Genomic DNA, 23,193 nt, shown 5'->3' with positions numbered 1-23,193 from the left:
GCAACCGAACACTGCACTTCCAAGATTTTTACCCACCAAAGGAAACCTATTAATGCTGCTTTAAAGTTAAGAAATTATCTATTATATAGAGTTAAAGGTATTATGGACTCACAGGAATAAGAAAGTACCTGATTTAACACAGGGAAGGTGAAGACTGGGCAGAGCTTCCCAGATTTCTGCACAGACAGAATCATCCTCAGTTGAAACACCTCTGGATGGACCTGCCTACAGCTTTAAATTTATGTGAAATGTGAATCTCTGAACTCTGATACTCATTTTCAAGGTTCAGATCCACTCAAAGCACATATTAAGTCATGCCAACTGTTACTTAATACATTTTTGCTGGGCTGTGTGACCAACACAGCAATTCACATGTGAATTCACCTCTATCGGTCGATACTGATGCCTCCTTTCTACTGTGAAAAATCCAAGGATTGCACTGTCCACAGACATCCAGGAGCACATAAATGCAGTTACAGAAGAAGAATGTGGACTTGGACTCATGTTTTACCAATAAAAAATTGGTTTTATGCGAAGAGTCCTCATCACTGGTGCTCCCTCATAAACACATGTTACCAAATGGATTTATTTCCTTGCAGTTATTTTTTGCATCACTTGTTAGGAGTTTAAACAGCAGAGTTACTTTCTGATCCTTTCATGTACTGTTGGAGGATGAAGTGTCTGTCACTATTCCTCTGGGGTCTGTTTTTGAGACCACTGCCGGCTGGGGAGTGTTTAAACCCTCTCTAGCAAGGCGACATTCTGGCCAAAAAAGTTAAATCGCATCACTTCGGATTCTTCTCTAAAAGCGAAATTAGGTGAGAGGTGCGCTCCCAGTGAATTTTAATTTTTGGAAGAACAGCCTTTGGCAGCTCCAGACGCAGGGCGGGACCGCCCCGCCCCGGCCCGCCGCCATCTTGTCCCCCTCTGCCACAGGGACCACCCAGCAGAGCCCCTCACCCTGCCCTTCCCACACAGCAAAACCCTCTCAAAACATAAAGTTTGCGGGTAAAAGCAACACCAAAAAAGGCTGGTTTACAGGCAGACCAGCCCCCTGCGGCTGAGGGGCGCACGGGCTGGGGAGCGGCGGGCTCCCCTCAGGGCACCCTCAGAGCCGCCCGCTGCCGCCGCCCCGCGCCATGAGCGCGGCTCTGAGGGCGGCTCTGAGGGCGGCCCTGAGGGCGGCCCTGAGGGCGGCCCTGAGGGCGGCTCTGAGGGCGGCGAGTCACAGCCCCGGCAGCGCGCCCGGGGCAGGAGGAGGAGGAGGAGGAAGAGAAAGAGGAGGAAGTCTTGGCCGCCCTCTCTCCCCACCCTCCCGCGGCCGCCAGCGCCGTCCCCCGGCGAGGCGCGGGCAGCCTCGGCCATGTGTGAGGAAGGAGCCGCCAAGCTGCGCCTGAAGCCCCGGGCGGCGCCGTCCGCCCGCGGCCGGGAGCGCAGCCCCGGCCCCGAGCCCCCACCGCGGCCCCAGTGAGTCGGGGCCGGGGGGATCAATCGGTCCTGAGGGACCGAATCGGCTCCGGGGGATCAATCGGTCCTGAGGGACCGAATCGGCTCCGGGGGGATCAATCGGCCCTGGGAGACGGAATCGGCTCCGGGGGATCAATCGGTCCTGGGAGACCGAATCGGCTCCGGGGGATCAATCGGTCCTGAGGGACCGAATCGGCTCCGGGGGATCAATCGGTCCTGGGAGACCGGATCGGCTCCGGGTGATCGTTCGGTCCTGAGGGACCGAATCGGCTCCGGGTGATCAATCGGTCCTGAGGGACCGAATCGGCTCCGGGGGATCAATCGGTCCTGAGGGACCGAATCTGCTCCGGGGGGTCAATCCGCCCTGAGGGACCGAATCTGCTCCGGGTGATCAATCGGTCCTGGGAGACGGAATCGGCTCCGGGTGATCAATCGGCCCTGAGGGACCGGATCGGCTCCGGGGGATCAATCGGCCCTGAGGGACCGAATCGGCTCCGGGGGATCAATCGGTCCTGGGAGACGGAATCGGCTCCGGGTGATCAATTGGTCCTGAGGGACCGAATCGGCTCCGGGGGGTCAATCGGTCCTGGGAGACCGGATCGGCTCCGGGGGGTCAATCGGTCCTGGGAGACCGGATCGGCTCCGGGTGATCATTCGGTCCTGAGGGACCGAATCGGCTCCGGGGGATCAATCGGTCCTGGGAGACCGAATCGGCTCCGGGGGATCAATCGGTCCTGGGAGACGGAATCGGCTCCGGGGATCAATCGGCCCTGAGGGACCGAATCGGCTCCGGGGGATCAATCGGCCCTGAGGGACCGAATCGGCTCCGGGGGATCAATCGGCCCTGAGGGACCGAATCGGCTCCGGGGATCAATCCGCCCTGAGGGACCGAATCGGCTCCGGGTGATCAATCCGCCCTGAGGGACCGAATCTGCTCCGGGTGATCAATCGGTCCTGAGGGACCGGATCGGCTCCGGGGGCCAGACTGCACCGCTCCGACGACTCGCGGTCAGATCTGTGTCTTAAAGGTTATTTCATAAAACACCACCCGTAGCGCCTTTTAAAAATAGAGACAAAACTGCAGGATAAAGCACGGCGGGCCCCTAGCCTGCCACACGTTCCTCGGCACAGAACAGCACTGGCGAGGACAGGGCCTGAGATAAGTTAATGTATGAAAACTCAGTTTTCTGCGCTCACAGGAGCGCAGAAATATTTCCTGTTTTTCCCAGCCCCGGAGCTGGGGAGGACAGAAGGCAGTGAGTGGCTCGGTTTGTGTGTCCCTTCCACCATGGGCTGTGAGATGTTGAACACTCTGCTCTTTGAGGGCATGTTGTTTCTAATTTTTTCCCTGCAGCTTCATTCTTGGACAGTGACCCAAGAAAACGCATCAGGAAGAATGTTGGAAATACCATTGTCGCATAAACAATCCATCCTTCCCTTGGAATTGTCTTTATACAACATCACTTTTAAATGTATATAGTTCCTAGGATCAGTTAAATCAAGTTGTTTGGGAAGATAATCAGTAATTTCAAATGGCAATGTGGAATGTCCAGACATACATGGGAACCGATGCAATTGCCACCCTCAGTGCAAACACGTCCATGATTTCTCTGCTCAGCAGGTGTTAAGTTTGGTATTTGAGAAGATAAATCAAGATAAAACAGTGGCTGCACTTAACTGTTCCACTTGGAAGTGAAGATAGGGATAGATACCTACTGCTCATTTGTTACAAGCAGAAGGGAAAGCATTTAGACGTTAATTTTTTGCTAGGTGTACAAATTACATAAGTCATATAAAGCTGCGAAAAATAGTTTGCAGGCTCAATAATGTCTTTGTGTTCCAGAAAAAAAGAGGCAAAAATTAGTATTAAGAGTATTTTCTTTCTTCTCTCCCAACTTCAAACTATTGGACTGTGTCATTACAGGGCACCGACTGACAGACGTTCCTGGTTTGAAAAGGAAGAATTAAATGAGTGTGAAAAAACCTGGCTTTTGCTACTGAAAGACATCAGTCAAGATTCACAGTGCACAAACTGGGACACAGTGCCCAGCTTTCCAGAGTTCTTGGAAAAGGTAGCGTAATGTATCCTTGTTTTTGCACTTTGTGTCCTGCTTCCAATAGCGACAGCCTGCTTAATGGGAAACAACCTGGAACAGCTATTAGAGATGTGGGGTTTCAGCTCTTTAATCTCTGTGTGCTGTGGCTGGGCATGGTGTGGCAGGGAATATAAGGACAGCTACAAGAGGCTTTTTTTGCAGTACAGCAAATTCTTTCCAACATTTTTCTGGGAAGAGGGAGCCTGTGTAAGGTTGGTGATTGCCATAAACACCAGCATCTCCCTCAGAAAAAGCAAGCTGTAATGGAGAAATTAATTATACAGAACCCACCCTGACATCACTCCAGTGGCATTAGGCAAGATCAAAACATAAAAATTAGTCCTTATGATGTACTTTTTTCCCCCTGAATAGCAGTAGGCTGTTGTTTTCATCCTTAGTCTTTCTGGAACATGAGTACCCATTGTATCCATTTAGAAATGCTAAGGGAAGACCCATATTCCATCAGCTCCAGGAAGCTCTTGGAGGAGGCACATAAATAAAATGTTCTTTTCTTTCCTGTAGTTCAGCTTTCTCAGTATTTGCAACGTGTTCCCAAAGCCTGGGTTTAGGTATTGATTGAGCTACATTTGCTTAAGACATTCTCTGTGTGTGTGTTGTAGAAACAACAGGAAAAGAATCCAGAACACCAGGAAGTCTTTACAGTCGGAACAAAAGACTTTCAGTGGGTATCATTCCCATCTTTTCACAAAGAAAAATGTCTGAGCCCCAAGGATCTGAGCTCCCAGCAGCCAACACAGAGCCAGAGCAATGAATTACATAAAGGACAGGGCCAAACAGATAAACTGAAGAGTTTATCACCCACAGCTGAGAAAACCTGCAGGGGAACCAGTACAGATCAAACCAAAACTGCATCTGGGGCAGACACAGAAGGTGTTTCAGAGCTGGATGTGAATCCCAAGTCATGTAAACTCCCTGGGCGCAGCAGCTCAGCACAGCCCTCGGCGTTGGTACCAAGCCCTGCAGAAGCTCTGAGCCCTCAGCAGCACCACACAGGGACTGTACAGAACAGCAGGGCAGGCAGGAAAGGAAGGGGTGAGGAAAAGCCTCAAATCCAGACACAGCAGGGGGAGCTTCCAGCAGGGGAGACCACGGGGGTGCCTGCGGAGAAGCCTCGGCTCGGGAGCACTCCTGGGGCTGAGAGCCACGAGGAGAAGGTGGAAAACCAGAGTGAAGCAGCTTCAGCTCTTGACAGTTGTCCAATGTGTCTGATGCAGTTCAGTGGAAGGTAAGTTTGTGTTTTGGTATTTTTTCATGAATCCCAACAATTTCTGGATGCTTCCTATATATACAGAATAACAAAAGCAGACAAAACTTATACTGTGAGGTCCTTTTTAGCTGTCAGAATTATATACTTCAATCCCATTTACAAGTTGAGTATCTGCTTTACAGTAAGAAATGTTAACATAATTTCATAGTCTTCAGCTGTCAGAGTTGCTGAAGATGTGCTTCTCCACAGGTCCTCTAACCTGCAAGCTCTGTTGGGGGCCACTTTCCCTGTTGTTGGGAGGCTGAACAGGGAGACAAGGAGTGGCTGCATTAATTAGACAATTTCAATTTTTCTGTCAAAAGACTTAGGAAGGCTAAAAATACATCAGGTCTGTGCTACTCAGCTCCAATTTGAGCAGCAGTAACAGCAAGAGTGGGAGGTTTTGGTAGAGGATTTGGGCACAGGAGTGACTGCCCCACTAAGGTACCAGAACACTTGTGGGAGGGAGCCAAGAACAGGCAGTAGAAGGATGTGACTGGTTGTGTGCTTGCAGACTCTCCCAGCTGGACATCGATGGCCACCTTGCCAGGTGCTTGTCTGAAAGTGCAGATGATATCATGTGGTAAATCCAGAAGACTGGAGAGCACAGGAACAAGGCCAAGGATGAAGGAAGCTTTCTCAAAGGAAAAGGAAAAATGTGTCAAGGAAGCACATCCTTGTCTCTGACTTAAACCAGTAACTCAACAGAAAGATAAGTGTCAGCTGCCTATTTGTTTTTGTTATTTTAAAGCCTCTTAAATGCACATAAAGTAGTTCTAGTTCTGAAAATGGTGCTCTGGGATGTCCCAGAGAGCCCCAGGGAAATGAGTCTTGGTGCTCCTGAAAAAATGCACTACTGGAAATCTCTCAAGCTTTGTCTAATGCACCAGAGTTCTGAATCTCTCAGGACAGAAGAAAGCAGCTGAGCAAAAGACAACTGTTACTTACTCTCATCCAAAAGTTCACTATTTTTTTTTTTCTAAACACATAATCTATGAAAATAAACTCAGTTAAAAAGTAATTTGAATTTGGCAGGGCCTTTTTGTGGTTTTAATACCTAGGTAAGAAAATATATTGTATAATTGATCCTGGGAGTGTAGCTATTTAAGAAAAAACACACAGCCCAGACCAAATAAAGGGTGTGGGGGTTTTATGTTTCTGAAGGAGCCCAGCTAATTTAAAACCTTACAGTGCAGGCTTCTAAGTCAGTATCAGTGTTAAAACAGGTAATTAATATGACTGGGCTAATCAGGCTGCAGAAGGAACACTTCTGCCAGTGTCACAATGCTGAGCTGCAAAGCGAGATCTAACACAGCCAAAAGAGCCGATTTTGGCACCAGCTGCACCATCAAGGGCTCCGAGCAGGAAACAGCCCAGAGCCTGCTGGGGCTGGGAGGGGCTCAGAGCTCAGCTGCTCTTTGGTCTCAAGAGGAGCAGGGGAACACTTGCTAAGCCTGGGAGTGACAATAAATGACATTTAGTGACAGCTCAGTAACCACAAACGCTGGGGCGAGATCACCAACCTGCTCTGGTGTATTTTCCTGGGCCTCAAAACCTGCAGCTGAGCTGGGATCCAGACAGAGAATAAACACAGAGTACAGTACAAAAATACAGGGAGGCTCCTTGAGATTTAATTTACAATGGGGTCTGTTTCAGAGGTTGGACACAGCCCAGTTCACTGAGAAATAATAACAGTCTTATTAACTTTTTCATTAAAGTCTTTAATAGATGTGCAAGAATATAAATGATCTCAGCTGTTATGGATTAGTATACCATCTTCTGCACAATTAAAACTGGTCAGCAAAGATCCCAACTAATTAATTATACAAAACTACAAGAACATATTTACTGTTTTACAATCATTAAATTAGCTAGAATTTTCATTTACTATTTCAAATAAGACAACTATATATCATTACCAGATCCATTTGTAATATATTAGGATTTTTTTCCCAAACCACACATTTAATTACATCCTTCATTTTCTTTTATTTATAAAACAAGTACTTTATATAAAAAATTTCCCCTTCATCGTGAACAGAATATTATTCAAACACTTGCACATGAGCAACCAAACTCGTACCCAGCAAACTATTTGGCAACACAGCAACATTGTAAATGCCTGTAAATTCTTAAATAAAAATCAAAGTCTTTACAATGTTTGATTAGCAAAATGTGTCTTTCTATTCTTCCTTCCCTCCCTCCCAAAATGTTCTGAAACCTGGAAAAAAAGGTTAAAAAAAACCCCAACCCACATTTCTAATATTTCCAGTTTAAAGTTCCATGCCCTGGCATGTCAAAGGACAGCTTAACCTGTCACAGTTCCATTCATGAGCTGCCTGCAGTCACTCTGATCACTACTGATTAGCTTTAGTACCAGGGGAATTGAAAACACTGAACAGGAAATTATTTAGGGGAAATAAAATAAGAGGGAAAAGGGGAAAAAGGAACAATTAAACAAAATGTCAGATTACATTTAAAAGGTAATGTTGCCTTTAGTAGATAATAAAGTATCTAAAGTCCAGGCATTTGAGGCAAGTACTTTTTACTAGTTAAATTATTTAGTGTTGATTAAAACACATTTTGCTGAATATGAAAAGCTACAGTCCAACAGAGAAACCCACAACTGAAACCTGAATGGGATTCATAGAACTAAACAACCACAGGTCTGCATAATTGTGGCTAAGGAGGGGATACAAAACCTAGATTGTTAATCAATGATTAATTGACTATTTCAAACAATGTTTTGGCAGTCTGGTCCTAGCACCTCATGACTTGGATGTGAATCCCAAAGATGTCATGTTCAGCACCTAATGCAATGCTGTACCCTGAGAAAACCATAGGTTAATGTAAAGAAAGTGAAAGTGTCACAATTTCTCCTGTGTTTTACACCCAACCAGGCGAGATGCCAGCACGGGGTTTGTCTTCCCTTCCCACAGCAGCCCGGCCCGAGGCAGCAGAGCCTCGCTGCCGAGTCCTCCCCTGCCCCTGGCTCCCCTCAGCTCCCACCAGAAGGGATTCCACAGTTGTCTTTTGCTTCTTCCAATTTCTTAGGTATTTGTGTTTTCTGCCATTAAAAGAATTGTACTACTTCGATGCAAATCATTTCGCTGAAAGATCCCATTCTCTGCTGCAGAATGATTAGTTATTAATGCACACTGAGCAACTGTAAGCAGACAGTTTATCATAAGCAGGAGGTGTGCTTTATCAGGAAAGTGGATTTTATCTTATGGTTATTCTAGAGATTTACTACTTTAAGGCTATGCTTTACTATGCTTTTGCTCTACATCTGAATATTTGTATTGTTGATAAAAATATTTTTCAAAAATCTAATATACAACATAATATCATTGTAGGTGTAGGCACTGCTTAAGTATGTTCAGAAATTCTTTGTGTGCAAATTTAGTTTTCTTCAATCTCTACATTTTGGTAAATTTGGAGTTTAAGACAACAGATTCTGTAATTGATACCGTAAATTCTAATCTGGAATTAATCTCACTGAGTCACTCTGCATTCCAAATTCTGTAAAAATGCAACTAAACATCAGGCTGCAGCTGTGAACTGTATGTTTCAGATGGAATTTTTCTTAATATTAACAAGCAGAACTTACCAGGTGTAAGAATGTCCCAAATACACAATAATCCTTCAATGCAGTTTATCCATTTAGGCACTTAAATCTTGTACCCAAATTTATGTTTTGATTGCTAATAAAACACAACTCCTTTTAAATATATCTGAGATGTTTAGACAGGTACCACTTGTGAAAAAAGGCATCAAAAATAAGCTTCAACACCACTGTAATATATTTTATTCTTCAGGATGTTACACTGTAATACTCTTCAACTGGGAGCTCATTGCATCAAATGTTTGTAGAAAGTGTGTGAATCTCAAAGTTTCTCATGATCTCCTTTTGCAGGGATGCAATGAACGTTTCAATCCTTCATGAAACAGGCACAAAATGCAAATTCCTTCATTAATGAAGCCAGCTGTGTCAGTGCCCAGAACTTAAGCATCACTAAGTGGCAGAGGACACCCACCAAAATCATAATTCTCTTCTTTGATTTTCAGCAGCAAATTTGTTTTTAGATCATTGGTCTCCATCCAAAGTGACCAGTCCCCAGCCTCACATGCATATACTGTAGTTAAGGATAAATTAATGTCATTCACACTGTCCCCAACGAGGTCATTCCTTCATACTGTTTCTTCTGCTGACAGCAACAATGGATTAATATATTCAAATCCTTCAAATTCTGACTGATCTATTCGCTTTATTATATCTCTGAAAAACAAATTAGAGAAGTGTTTAGTTTATCAGAACACAGGGCAATCTTCTATCATATAATAACTTATGCATGACAAAGAATTTTAAATTTACTGTAATGTGACTAAGTTCTAATGGCAAGTACATAGTTGTGGGAAATGGTAAGAAGGAAATGGTTTTGAGAAGCAAGATAGTAAAAGGTTTTAAGCTTAATAATGGTGTAATGTGTATTGTTAATAGAAAGAAGACAAGTGAACGTGTGAAACAGGTGTATGTGTAATTGGCTAAAACAACTGTCTGTAAGCTTTACCAATAAGCTACTGGCTAAAAGGTTTTTAAGATGCTCTGTAACAAAGTCTCAAGCTGCACCAAGGGAAATATAGGTTGGATATTAGGAAAAAGCTTTTCACAGAAAGGGTGATGAATGGCTGCCCAGGGAGGTGGTGGAGTGCCCATCCTGGGTGTGTTTAACAAAGCCTGGATGTGGCACTGGGTGCCAGGGTTGGGTTGGGCTGTTGGGGCTGGGTTGGACTCGATGATCTTTACGGTCTCTTCCAACCTGGGGATTCTGTGAATTCTGTCAAAGATATCTTTGGCTGCTGCTGGCTGTACGTGAGCTTTTGCCATCTTGCTATTGTCTCAACCACGTAATGAGGCTGATGCTGCAGTGAAAGCTCAAAGCCCAGCAGTCCTGTCCCATTTGTGAAAAGAAAAAAATAAGCACACCAACACACAGAGTGTCTTAGTGATTTTGAGATAATCTATGAACGAGTCCCTGGCTGTGCAGCTGGACTGGGGCAGAGCAGCACATACTCATCATCTGGGGTGAGCTGCACGGGCTCGCTGGTGAACTGCGTGTCGAAGTTATCCAAGCCGTAATCGTCCGTGATCTGCGGCTGGAACGGGGGCGTCGTCTGCTTCTTCTCCAGCTGCCCAAAACGTGGGGGAAAGGAGAAAATTACAGTGTGCAGGACTTACAGCATCCCTCAGGAAACACAAATCCAACTGCTGTAAATGCTATTGGGAAGGAACATCAAAATACCAAGTACTACACCCTACAAGCCAAGCAATACAGTTATTGCTCTGCATGTTAAAATAAAAATCCACAAATAATTCAGCTTTTTAGGTTTTTTCTAAATTGGTAGATTAGACTCAGGATTGATAAATTCCCACATTGCTGCAATACAGCAGTTAACACAAAATATTTACTTTTGTTCCTGAGAAATTGACCTTTTTTTCTTCCTCATCTTGTGCAATCTGTCACACAGTCCAATTCATAGTAGCACAGACACCAACATTCTAATTCTAACATTTATATTCAGTTAATAAACTGTCTAGGCTACAGATCTCCAAAATCTAACTTAGGACAGGTAACTGTGAGGAGAGCGAGTAGTTGTTACCACTAACCAAAATGATCACTTGTATTACCAACATCAGATAAAAAGCTGATTTTAAGGCCAGGATCTCTCATGATGCTTGGTACAGAGTAAACAAAGCAGGGAATAAATCACAGAAAAATCTTGGATTTCAGGTTTCAGGGAAGAGCACAGGAAGTACAGATGGAGATAGGAGGAAATTGTGAAACTATCACAGGGTGGTGCATTAACATATCAACATCCCATCAATGATCAGGTCTGGGAAAGCACCATGAAATCAAAGTTGTGGGGAAGAAATAATCAGCTCCTCCCAAACAAGAATGGCAACATGAAGGAATCAGCAAAATGAATATTTAAAAACTGAAACAAAGTGGCAGGACTATCCCTGTGAGTTGCTGCCACACACTCACATCCAATAGCCAGGCATTATTCCACAGGGGGTTAAACACCAGACTTCTTCCTTTGTTAAACTCAGTACATCATAAAAGCCCTCTTAAATCAGCCAGAGAGAGAACTTGCAGCCTTTAACTTGAGAAAATGAGTGAAAAAAACGTGGTGCAGCTCTAGAAAATCCCTCACTGCAAACAGTAGCTTTGGCTTTGTAGTTCTTACTCCAGCATACAATGGTTAAACACCATAAAACAGGCACTGAGGTAAGAATAAACTGAATATCCCAAAACAATCCAAAAAAGAACTGCCCTGGATGCTGCTGAGCCATCCTAGAGCAGAGTGAGCAATCTCAAGTGTTCTGGCTGTGCCACACTCTGGATGACTAACACCAGGAAAATGTTCCTGGGCTGTATGCTCACTTTCCCTATATTTATTTTTCCATTTAGCTCAAGCTTCACACAGAACAAGTTTTAAGTTGCTGTTAGACTCGTTTCCTTAGGTTACAACTTGAAAAGATTTACAAAAGCTTTTAAGTCCAAATGTTTTCCTTGAAATGCAGGCAGTGAGGAGGAGATTCTAATAACTAAAAAAGCTTTCCAAGTATTTTCTCATTTTTTCCTGAGTAGATTTGCCAAAACTTATTAGAAATTTAACTTCACATTTTTCTGATGTTGATCCTCCTGAGCAGTACTGTCCTAACTGTGTCACAAAACACATCACCTAAATCTTCCCTTTAAAAAAAATAGGGATTTAATATTAAAGCTTTCAGCCATAAAAATATGTTAGAAAATGTAAAAATTCAATCAGCATAAATTGTGACCAATTTTGATGAAGAGTTTTTTCTACAGATAAACAAAATACAAATCCAACACTTGTCTTTCTCCCTCTCTCAAAAAACTGCAAAGCAAAAACTGCAGGATATGATGTTCTGCTCCACACCTCCAGGTGAGCTGCATTGGGGCACCACAAGACAGCAAAACAACAAACCCCCAAACCAAAAACAAACCAAAAGAAACCCCATTAAGGTTGAAGGGAGAACTCCAAGCAAGGGGTATCTGATAAAATTAAAGACAGCCCTCATTACTAGGATAATTTTGTAAACAGCAGGTCTTTTAAAGCACCAATTCCTTCTGCACTGTGTTCTCTGAAGAATGTTACAATGAAATTCAGAGCAGCAGCTTCAAAGGGAAAATGAAACTGTGCAGCTTTCTCTCATCTGAACTCTTTCATGTTAGTGCTGCCTCTTCCTACACTCCCTGCAGCCTTCCCAGACTATGGAAATACTACAGACACACTTTTCAATTGTTAACTACCTATTAAAAATGTAATGCTGACAGGGAAACGCTTCAGACTTTACAGCTTTACTGCTGAAATGTCAATAAATGTTATTATGGCATTTCTGGGATGGTTTCTGCACTGGAAACAGAAGGTAACACAATTACCAAGTAGCAGGAGATTTAAAAACAGTGTCAATAACTCTTATAATGGCATTTCTGGGATGATTCTGCACTGAAGACATAAGGTAACACAATTACCAAGTAGCAGAAGATTTAAAAACCCAATTTTGATACAATATTTGCTTGAAAACTCACTGAAAACCAAGTTCTTCATCATGAACCAAAACTCTCCCTCAACCTCAGCAGTACTAAAGAAAATATCCAAACTGTAATCAGATTCCCTTTATAAATAACCCCACTGCTCTCCTGCCACATCCCTGACAAAAGGGACTGATCCTGCTCACTCCTCCTCAGATCACTAAACCCTGACACCCACCTGAATCATCCTACTGATTTTAGGAGTCACAGATTGGTAAATTCAGCTAGGTTTTGATGAACTAGGACCACTGCTTTAACATTTCCAGAATTCATTTTCCCTGTTTGCAGCAGGGTTGTTCATATGCACACAACTAATAAATTCATGAACTGCTCCTTTTGAACACCCAGAAACACAAGGAGTGATTTTTACCAGATCCCAGTCTATGCTGCGGAAAAACGTGTGAGACTTGATATCAGCAAATCCTGTCTGGGGCTGACAGCCAAGCCTTTCTTTGGGATCCTGTGGAAAACACAGACACTGGAATTACACACTCCAAGCCACTTACAGCCCACGTTTGCCAAAAGCCCACAGAGATGACTCCAGCATTTCCATGACTGTGCAAACTCTGCTGGGATAAACACCCAATGGCTAGCAAGGGATGCTTAATTTGGGTTTTTTTTTTTTGGTAAGTAAAATCTGTCTGAAACTTAATTTTAAATTATCTTCTACAACTTCTTAAAATAATTCATATCCTTCTTCTTTCCATTCATGGTAACGGTTCTTCAGATTTCAATCAGCTTAATTAAATGAGTTGTAAGTATTACAGAAAAGAGTTTATAAACAAAGCTACAGTTATTTTTTAAAAGCCTTCACCTAGCTGAACATCAAATGCCTATGCTGTGGTATTCCCTCAGTAATTTTGAGTCTAAGTAGGATTTTTAACATAGAGGATACTATGGTTTTATAGATTTTCTGAATAGCAAGCAGATTAACTTCTTAACTGCATCACTTTCAACAGGAAGCTCTGACTTCCAGCTTTCAGATGCTAAAAATAAAAGAATGTTACTTACCTTGTTTAAAAATCCTTTTAACACATGGGAAGCCTTGACAGAAAGAAACCTTGGAATCCGGATTGGCTTCTCCAGAATTACTGTGACAGGTTTAAAAACAGCAATATTGGGTTTTGGTTTGTGACATTGACCATGAATTCAATACAAACACTTATTTCAGTATGGTACCAGTTAGAAAATGGAAGATAAAGTAATTTTTAAATAATGCAAATAAAAGGAGCTACAGGAACTCAAGGCATTGTTCAATTGACATGGCAAGATTTCCTCAGGGACATGTTATCTTCATCACCTTTCATTATTTGTTGTAAACAGAAAAGAAATCTTTCAGTCCTCAGTATATGGAAAAGTGTGATTTTAAACAAAAATTGATTTTATATCAGGCCCTTGAAGAAGAACATGACAGATTCTGTTACAGAACTGCAGGAACTGCTTTAGGGAAGTTTTGCCTGTTATGGAGTTGGCAGCATTGTGGGGTAACACTGGGAAAGGAAACGCCAGCTCTGCTATGCAAGCTGCCCGTTTGTTTGGTATTCCCCCAAAACCACCCAAAGCCCAAGGGCTGTACCTTGGAAGAGGTAATCTTCAGTGTTCATGTCTGGATTGTCAGTGATGATGTCGAACGGGGACCTCCCCGCCATCATCTCGAACATCAGCACCCCCAGCGCCCACCAGTCCACACTGAACCCTGCAAGGGGCACACAGAGCTTTCTCAGGAAGCACTCTGGGGATTTGGCCTTCTCTCTCACACAAATCAAGATTGATAGCCTGGTTTTAGGGCATTTTTGGTGTCCTGGTTTAGGGCAAAATTGGGAGAGAACTTCTGAAGGGGTTCCTCTATAAAGCAGATTCAAGCGACCCCTTCCTCAACAGGTCAGGAAAATATTTCCCTGGAGAAAAGTAGAAAACTGATTTGTGGGCTAAACAGACAAATGGGCATCATAAAATTCCCATTAAATTTCTGGGCTAAACGGGCAAATGGGGATACAAGCATCATAAAGTCACCTCAGGACATACTGAAATCCCTGACATGATTTACACCAGCACTGGGCGAGTCTGAGTTTTCTCAACTGGGGTGACAAATGTAGGGGAACTCAGAGGTGTCTGCAGGCAGCAAAGCTGCAATTTAAATGTTTTCCTACAGTATCATTTAATAAATATTTTTCAGGCCAAGTATGATTTAAAAGAAGCTGAAATAAGTGATTAGAAGAGAAAAAAACCCTTTATTTCAGGAAAAAATTAAACTCTAAACAAGTACTCAAGTTTTATTATATATGAACATAGAAATGTGTAAGTCAAAAAATTGTATTTGAACCAAGCTATAGCTATATTTATTGTAAGAATAATTGTTTAGTCATGACTTACCATATTCTTCTCCTCTGAGGATCTCTGGTGCAATGTAATTTGGTGTCCCACAGAAAGTGCTTGTAGTGTCACCTGGGCCCAAACCTTCCTGCATGCAGAAATCATTTCATAAATTAAAACCTGACCTCCTTTTCTGGGTATTTCCTTTAATTAGACTTAAAACCCCAAGTTACTCAGGGAGTGTAAAGAGCTTCCTGTCTCAAAAAAATACTCATAGTGCTCAGCATGGCCTAGGACTCCACAGCTTCTCTTCAGTAAAGTTCATTAGAAATGAGTTATATCATGTATGTAACAATATTTTGCTTACTAATTACAGATACATTTAAAAATCAGTTAAACAGTTTGGAAGTCCTTTTCAAATAGATGTCAGGGAAAATAAATTCTATTACAATTCAGTTCCAAATGTGGCTCTAGTCAACAGTTGAGTTTTTTCAGAATAAACTTCCAATTCCACAACCAAATTCTGGGCTCAGTAACACCAGTGTTAATATAAAGATGAATTTTCTCAATGTTCTCTAAGAGTGACAGAAGAAAGGTCAGGAAAATCCTACCTTGCACATGCCATAATCCGTTAATTTGATATGACCCTCTGCATCTAAGAGAACATTGTCCAGTTTTAAATCTCTGTAGATGATGCCTCTTTCATGTAGGAAGTTTAGAGCAATACAAATTTCAGCAGCATAAAACCTGAAATTAAGAAGGAGAAAGTTCATATTAGCATTAAGGTGGTACAAAAGTTGAAGCAATTTCAATATCTGTTCTTAAAACATCATTTTACAGCCAACCTTTATGTATCAATAGCATAAAAAACCCAAGCTACCTTTACTGATAAGGACACTGACCTCTTGTAAGACCACTCCCTAAATAAAAATGAGATAGTTTTTTTTTTTTTCATTCTACTGATTAGGAAAATATTTATTCTTTATTCCATGGATTTTTTTTTTCTGAAAATTCCACACAGCAAGATGGAAGATCTTTATTGTCCTCTTATTCAGAGTGACAGTGAAATTTTGTGTAGTGCAGGGCCATGCAAACTGGATTTTCAATCTTCTCCCACTAACACTGTATTATTTCAACATCAGAGCAAATTAGGTAGAATATTACATGTACCATGAACAGATCAAAGAGGCATCACCTAAATATGAAGCAATAAAAAGGAGTAAATTGGAATAACTGCTACTGCTGATGAACTGCTTGCTCTCTAAAAATATTCATATCCTTCAAAAAATAAAATTTACATTTCTTCTCAGGCAGAGCATTCTAAACTTAAGAATCCAAGTCCATAAATCAGCAGAAGAGATGCAAACAGGTGCCCTGTGTCAGGAAATACCTTGCATGTTCCTCAGGAAGTTTCCTCTGCCGTTGCATATGGAACATGAGGTCTCCCCCATTCACATACTCTATGACAAGGAACAATCTGAAATGATAGAACACAATTAATTCACTCCAAGAAAATTCTCCAGAAAAGCTGTTGCTGTTCTTCCCATCTGAGCCTTTTTCAGTTTCACTCTTGATTCAAACCTCTAGATTTCTTACAGTTACAAAGCTACCTGAGAGGGACAAAAGAGAGCATTTATTTGATGTATGTTATGTAGGAACTTTCCCTTTATTTAAATGCTGCCACCTTTATCCGTATTATTATAATTAATAATTATATTCACATATAATTATATGAATTAAATAAGTATGACACTGTACACAACACAGGCACCAGATGGAAGCTCTGGGCTCATTTTTTCCTCTGGAGAATGTTTGAACCAGGCTGTTCCACTCTAGAGAAAAGTCAGCAGGGGACAGAGATCCAGGTGGAATTGGGCAGATAGAAGGATTTCTGTTACAGCCTGCAGGAGAGCTTTCATCCTTGGGAAAATATGATCCAGGCAATGCTGCCAAGGTCAGAGAGAGCTCAGGACAGGAACAGAGGTGCTGGGGAAGGCTGGGCTGTCCCAGGGAGGAGCATTTCCTTGTACACCTCATGTTCCATGAGCTGAAAGCTCCTTTCCACACATCCACACACTGCAAAACATTCCATTTGAAGAACACATGCTCCAGTCTCTCACATCATTCTAGCTGGTGATTTTATTGTTCTTTGGAAAATGATTCTTAATTTGAAACACTTAAAAAGTGTTAAAACTTAAACCAGGAAAATCTCTTGGACAAGATCCAGCTGGCAGGACTCCGAGTGGCCTCCCCACAAGAACAAAAATGCTAAACTGAAATTAAATAAGCAGCAAACAAAATACATAACAATGCCATGAGTATTTTATTACAGCACTCCTGAGGTTTTTTGCTTCCAGCTTTCCTATCCTATTTAGAACCCCCAATGTTTGATCACCATTCAGAACTTGCAATTTCAAGTTCCTTGTCAAGTCATGTCTCACAATTGGCAGGCCTCGCTGGGTTTATAAGGATTTACTGAAACACCACCAGTTTCACAGGATGGAGGTTTCAGCTTGTTGCCATCCTTGGCAATTCTGGGCAAGTCCAGGGCATATATTTTATTACAATAATGAAACAAGCATCATCAGTATCTGAAACAATGAACAGCTACATACAGCATCAATTAGCCTCACATTTAGGTACACATTTGTGTTAAAAACTTATTTAAAACTATATTCAAGAGGAAGAACATTTTTTGCTACTTCCCCCCCATTAGTACCCTTGTCACAACCCGTTCTATTACAACTCATTTTCTTTGGGCCACTTAACACAATCTGATGTTGATGAATTAATTCACTTGGAATCAGTTTTGTGCTTTTCCTGCTCGATGTAAATGAGGTCATAATTATGATTTTGTAACATTACAGCTACCATCAAATTGTGAATTCATGACATTATGGTTATATCCATGGCAAATGGCTGAAGTTACCAACAAAAAACTAGAGTTTCACTGCATGAAGCAGCTGGGCTGGAAAAGCAGGACTCATAAAGATACACCAGGAATACAGAAAGCTTTGATTATGCTCAGCATGGGTTTTTTTTCCTATTTCTGCTCCTCAGCTCTGTCAGTGGAGCTGCCAAAGAGGAATGCACAGGATCCTGCTGCTGACACAGCCTTTTTCTGGGTTTCAGTAGTTACAAGAACCATCCTTCTCAATACTTCACCCTGCCTGACCACTTGAATTTTTGTATCCGGTGTACAATTCTACTTCGTACTTGGTGAGAAGGTGGTTGGGAATGTTGGTTTAACTTAAGAGCCTTTCCCAACAGTTTCTTAGTTGTCTAAAGGTTTATTTAATTTTTCTGACAAGTTTGTTTTGGTCAAATCCTCACTCAGTAACCTCTGGAGATCATTCTTGATTTCTTTCTCCCTGCTTCCAAACACTCCTTGGTCCATGTACCTTCAGAACACTGACACAGCTCCTTTACCTCCTTCATCTCTGTTCTCCCTGCTAGGAAGATTTCCTCTGGCTCTAACCATTAGGGAGGTGAAATTTTGGGGACTGAAGAAAAGGTACAGTGCATGCCTTTGTATTTTAAAACTTGACAATACACATTGCAACAAAAAGTTTTCATGGATTTCCCAGTCATTTATCCTTAAGACTTTGCACTCTACACTGCAAGTAAATTGGATAGAATGACAATTTTCTGATTATGACATATATGGCATGAGGTATTATAAAAGTGTAACAGCAACCAGGTGCCTGTGAAAACAAAAAATATCCCAAACCACATCCCAATTCCCCAGTAACGTACTCAGGCAGGGACATGAAAGTTCTTGTTTTCTTCATATTCCAATTGCAAAATAAGCAGCAAATAATCCAGTTTGGATTGTGCACACAGGGGAAAGAATTAGTATTTCTAAGTTAAGAGTTAAATAAGCACTTTCTCAAAATCACACACTGCTTTGATATGTGCTAAAGGCTTTTAAGCCTCCTAGGTAACAATACCACGATGCAGGTAGGGGTTTATATTATTATTAAAAGGTTATTACTGGGCAGCCCAGCTCTCAGGCTCTTTAGGAACAGTGAACTGCTGAGAACTGATCTGGCCTGCTCAGCAGGAGCTGCTGTAAAAGTTGGGAAGCTCCGTGTTCCCCGTTCCACAGGGCTGTGCTCAGGAAGGCAGGACTGCTCCTCCTGTCCCTTCAGCTCTGCCCCAGAACATCACACTCCTCTCCACACCCCTGCCTGAGCTACCCCCTAGAACTGCACCACTGAATCCCTGACAATGCTGATGCTTCCTTCCAAAAATTCCTGGCTGTGTCATGGCAGTGGTTACATTTGCTTTAGGGGAAGCAGTTTAACACAATGATCAAGATTCTTAGGAAAAAAAAAAATAATAATTTCATATCTTTCTTACCGACTTGTTGTTTGAAAGCATGAATGTAAACCAACTAGGAATGGGTTACTGGATGCCTGTTCAAACACATGTTTCTCTGTCTGTACCCAATCAATATCCTGAAACAGAGTAATTGAACAATCAGAACTCCTGCTGGATAACCACTGTGGGTATTCCCAGAAAAACACCTGTGAACATCACAGTCCTGCCTTACACACACTGGCATTGTTGCTTTGTTCTTCAGAAAGGCAAGGACCCCTTAAAATCTGGAGAAAATGATAACACATTGTCATACAGTTATATATTCAGAAGTCATTTAACCATTTAAGGAAGGCATGCACAAAATGTAAAGTATTGTTAATAAAATGCATCTGTAATATTTGATAAACTGCTCACACTACTGCATGGAAATAAATTCAGTTCTTAGATAAATGATCCCAAAGCTGCTGAAGCAGCTCATGCCAGTAACACAAGCAATGTGAATCTCCAGCTTTTAAAAGGTTCAAGTGAACTGAACTTCATCTCCTCATCTGAAATTGAAATTTAACTCATTAAAACTACAAAAAGCTGCTCAGTTGGTCCAGCCAAAATAATTAAAAGCATCACAGATACCTTTAATCCTTCAACAGGGAGAAGTCCTGAATACCCAGTGCAAAACCACATCACAAAAACCTACCACAGTTTACATGATACTGGCACAGTGCTGCAAAACTCAGAGCTGTGCTAACAAAGCATTTAAGCTTTATTTCATATAACCACACACAATTTTAACATCACAGACAGCTGGGTTTAGCAGCAGATATTCACCCTTCATGCAATGCACTGATCATGTGCCACCCTGCAAACATGCAGGACCCTGCCAATATACCAGAATTATAATTGTTCTAAAAATTCTCCATTTACCACTGATACTCCCAGCTTCCCAACCAATCTGGAGACAATAAATAGAGAGACTGAAATGAGACCTTCCTGTCAGGGATGGATGCTGACACTGAAGTCTCAGAGGAAACAAGAACTGTCACCATTCAATTAAATAAATGGTTTTGTGTGTGTACCCTTGTGAAGACACATCACCTTGGAGGGGTAAACCTGAGTCCAGACCAAAATCCAGAGCCAAAAATCCGATTTTGAATAAAGCACTAGCTATGCCCACTTCTTCTTGGTTTAACTAAATGAGTTTCTCTTTAATAGTCTTTAAATTAACTCTTCATTAGTGCACTTGGCATTAGGATTATACCAGTGCTCCACTTAACTAAACTAAGCTTAACAAAAATGAACAGAAGCCCAGGTATTTGATTTCCCTCCATTTCACTTCTCTCCAGCAGCCATACCCTGGGAAAGCACAGCTAATTTAAACATGCTGCTACTTGCTATGTAATTGATTTTCTTTTTTTGTGGAGCACTTCTAAGGTGAAATTACCATTACTTGCAATATCTCATGCACTCACAGAATTCAGTGAATTTCCTATCAATTCCCAGAATTTCATTATACACCCTATCTTAGAGAAAAGAAAAACCAATTAGCTCTATCTTCTATGTAATTATGAGAGCTACAATTCCAGAAAGTCTTCTCATCTACCTCTGCTTCTCAAACAGCTGCACAACTCATTAAACAGGACTTGGCTTTGGCTCCCACCTTCTTGGAAAAACACATGTTAAAAAGGAAAATGGTAAATAAACCACACAACAGCCTCATCTTGGTTCATAAAAAGGAAACATCAAATAAAGGAGAGAGCCAAAGGATTTTAGGAGAACTAAGCCCAGCCTCTGGGATAATGACAGAGATGACAGAGCAACTGATTGAAACTACCAACACAAAGAGCACTTAAAATAGTGTTTCGATGTTTTTGCACAAACATTCTACTTCCAAAAAAGGGTATTATAGGAAAAGGATGAAAAAACCAAAACCTTTCCCTTTTTAATTTTCAATTTTCCTCCCAAATTCATGCATTTGAGATCTTATATTAAAAAAAAAATCTAAAGGATTTTGAAAATAATGGAGAAATGCAGCAGATTTCTGTGGCAGACAAAAACACAGGGATCTCAAATGGCAATAGCATAATTTTTGAACTCATGGAAGAAATATTTCAGAATACTGAGTCACTTTGCACATAGGTTCTGCCAGCATGAGTTAAGAACAAAGTTTCAGCTCCTTTTCTGACACACAGACAATGCTTTTGCCTGGAACAACACATTTGCTTTCTTTCAAAATTAAGTGCACAAATTCCACCCCATTTACCTTATCACTTACAGATTAGCACATTCAGGTTGGAATGTTTAATACATGATTTCTAGCAAGACTATTAGTAATTGTTAGTTGTTATTAAAATAAGGGACATTTCTGTCAGATTTCATCTTGGTGCTTCATGCAGAGCTGATGACAAATGAGCTCAAAAGTCAGAAAAACTTTTCTGCCAGAGAAATTGTCTGAATCATGAGCTTCTTGCTTAGTTGAATGTTTTTTGTTAAAGCATAGTAAGTTTTTATAGTAAAAGAATGCAATTAACACAGACTTTTACCTCATCATCATGGACCAGTTCTTTTTTCACTACTTTCATGGCATAAATCTGATCATTCTTTTTTAACCGAACTAGAAGAACTTTGGCATAACTTCCACGGCCGATAACTCGGATTAAATCAAAGTCCTGGAGTCCAAGCCCCTGAGAAATCTTAATTCCATCCATTCCATCAATGACTGGTTTGAGATCCTGTATAAAAAGAAACAGATGCTAGAAACTGAAGACATTTCCATAGTAAGTAACTATTAAAGCAGAGAGATCTTTTAGCACTGGACAGAATTTGCTGACTTTGCTTGGCACTGGCACCCAGGGCTGGATGCTGATTGGAACACATTTGTTTAGAAATGTTTGGTTTCCATTGGGTTTGCTCTAACTAAAAGTTACTGATTTTTTCAAGGCAGTAGTTCATCCAACTAATCATTTTCATATTCTCTGCTAGAAAGCAGAAGGCAGTGCCTTGAGAAATGAGGTTTATCCAAATTCCTGAACCTCAAGCCATGGACATTGTATCCTTTGTACAAAGTGAGGAGCATTGTTCATACTCTGACTGATACAGCACAAATTAATAAAGGCTATCTAAAAATAAGATGAATAAGGAATCACTAATTTGCTAATGCATGTACTTGTCTTGGTTTCAGTTTAGGCAACAACTGTCTGTGTTCAGCTCACTATAATTTTAATGAAAATTAAGATTTCTAACAGGTTCCTGGGTATACAAAGAAATGGATCTCGGTTTCTCAAGTCTGAGAATTTGCAGGAAATATTCCACTATGAAGAAGGTTATTTTGAAATTAATTATTTAAAAAAGAGAAATTTTACCATCTTGGCTGTTTGCTGGAATTAGATGTGAAAACATATGACTGAAGATGGAGCAGCTGAACAAGCTGAATGCAGCAGGTACTTGGACTTTCAGGTTTTACCAATACACCCAAGGCTTTGACACACTTCTGCGGCCTATTTTTATCTGACCTCACACTACTGTACTTGCAGACAGATCAGCATTCTACAGAACTGTGGAAAGTGTTTATATAAAGAATCTTGATCTAGGATTGACTGCTATTAGAAGAGATTGCTCTAAGCTTAAAGATTCTAGACAAAGCTCCCAGAACAGCAACTCCTTTCTGTAGGATACCTTAAATCATTTCAGTACAGCTCAAAGGCAAGGTGGGACAATCAGAGCAGTGTAATTCAGGACAGTTGAGCAAACAGCACCTACCCAATTTCAACACAAACATGAGCACTGACCACAGCCAAAGCCAGTGGTTAAAATTTGATGTGTTTTTAATTTTTACCCTTCCATTTCTGAATTTGAATAAAAATCTGTAGCTACATGACTGAAAATAAGGCAGTCACCCAGGAGCAGGAGCTACTCAAGTGTGAAAGGAATGGTAGTGACAAGCATTGTAGTGGAGGCAAAGGAGAAAGGTGCAGCTTTGCTCAGAGGGGAACATCAGAACAACTACCAGTGCTCTGCAGAGTGCATCTTATTTATTTTAAACATGCTAGAAGCATTCTTAAAATAAATGTCTTTAAGCCCTTTAGAATTGAAGCACATTCAGAGTTTTCAG

General features: G+C 41.4%; 2 protein-coding genes across 3 annotated transcripts in view; one reads left to right on the top strand and one right to left on the bottom strand.

Annotated features, from left to right (window-relative positions):
* Positions 1-1,252: 1,252 nt before the first annotated feature.
* Positions 1,253-7,004, top strand: FAAP20 (FA core complex associated protein 20). The gene is made up of 4 exons (XM_085558795.1): positions 1,253-1,467; positions 3,392-3,539; positions 4,184-4,809; positions 5,345-7,004. Exons 1-4 carry the CDS (start codon positions 1,364-1,366, stop codon positions 5,415-5,417), a joined length of 951 nt encoding a protein of 316 aa, XP_085414921.1. The 5' UTR covers positions 1,253-1,363; the 3' UTR covers positions 5,418-7,004.
* PRKCZ (protein kinase C zeta) overlaps positions 6,440-23,193 on the bottom strand; it is a 41,474-nt gene continuing 24,720 nt past the window's right edge. For both annotated transcript variants that reach the window (XM_021529866.4, XM_021529867.4), the window contains 10 exons: positions 21,626-21,814; positions 19,128-19,225; positions 16,156-16,242; positions 15,377-15,512; positions 14,826-14,913; positions 14,029-14,148; positions 13,464-13,543; positions 12,823-12,912; positions 9,905-10,020; positions 6,440-9,109 (listed from right to left, as the gene is read on the bottom strand). In XM_021529866.4, coding sequence (XP_021385541.1) covers positions 9,022-9,109; positions 9,905-10,020; positions 12,823-12,912; positions 13,464-13,543; positions 14,029-14,148; positions 14,826-14,913; positions 15,377-15,512; positions 16,156-16,242; positions 19,128-19,225; positions 21,626-21,814 — 1,092 coding nt within the window. In that variant the 3' untranslated portion in view covers positions 6,440-9,021. The remainder of the gene's footprint in view (positions 9,110-9,904; positions 10,021-12,822; positions 12,913-13,463; positions 13,544-14,028; positions 14,149-14,825; positions 14,914-15,376; positions 15,513-16,155; positions 16,243-19,127; positions 19,226-21,625; positions 21,815-23,193) is intronic.

Source organism: Lonchura striata, chromosome 21 (genome assembly GCF_050655825.1).
Source record: "Lonchura striata isolate lonStrDom1 chromosome 21, ASM5065582v1, whole genome shotgun sequence".
NCBI lineage: Eukaryota > Metazoa > Chordata > Aves > Passeriformes > Estrildidae > Lonchura > Lonchura striata.
The sequence above is the reverse complement of the archived record's forward strand: the minus strand, read 5'-3'. Positions and strand labels throughout refer to the sequence as shown.

Bases quoted from the DNA above. Each gene is read 5' to 3' on its own strand.
- FAAP20 (XM_085558795.1), top strand. From the start codon at position 1,364: ATGTGTGAGGAAGGAGCCGCCAAGCTGCGCCTGAAGCCCCGGGCGGCG. The intron at 1,468-3,391 runs GTGAGTCGGGGC...GTGTCATTACAG, and splicing joins GAGCCCCCACCGCGGCCCCA to GGCACCGACTGACAGACGTT. The intron at 4,810-5,344 runs GTAAGTTTGTGT...GTGTGCTTGCAG, and splicing joins CTGATGCAGTTCAGTGGAAG to ACTCTCCCAGCTGGACATCG.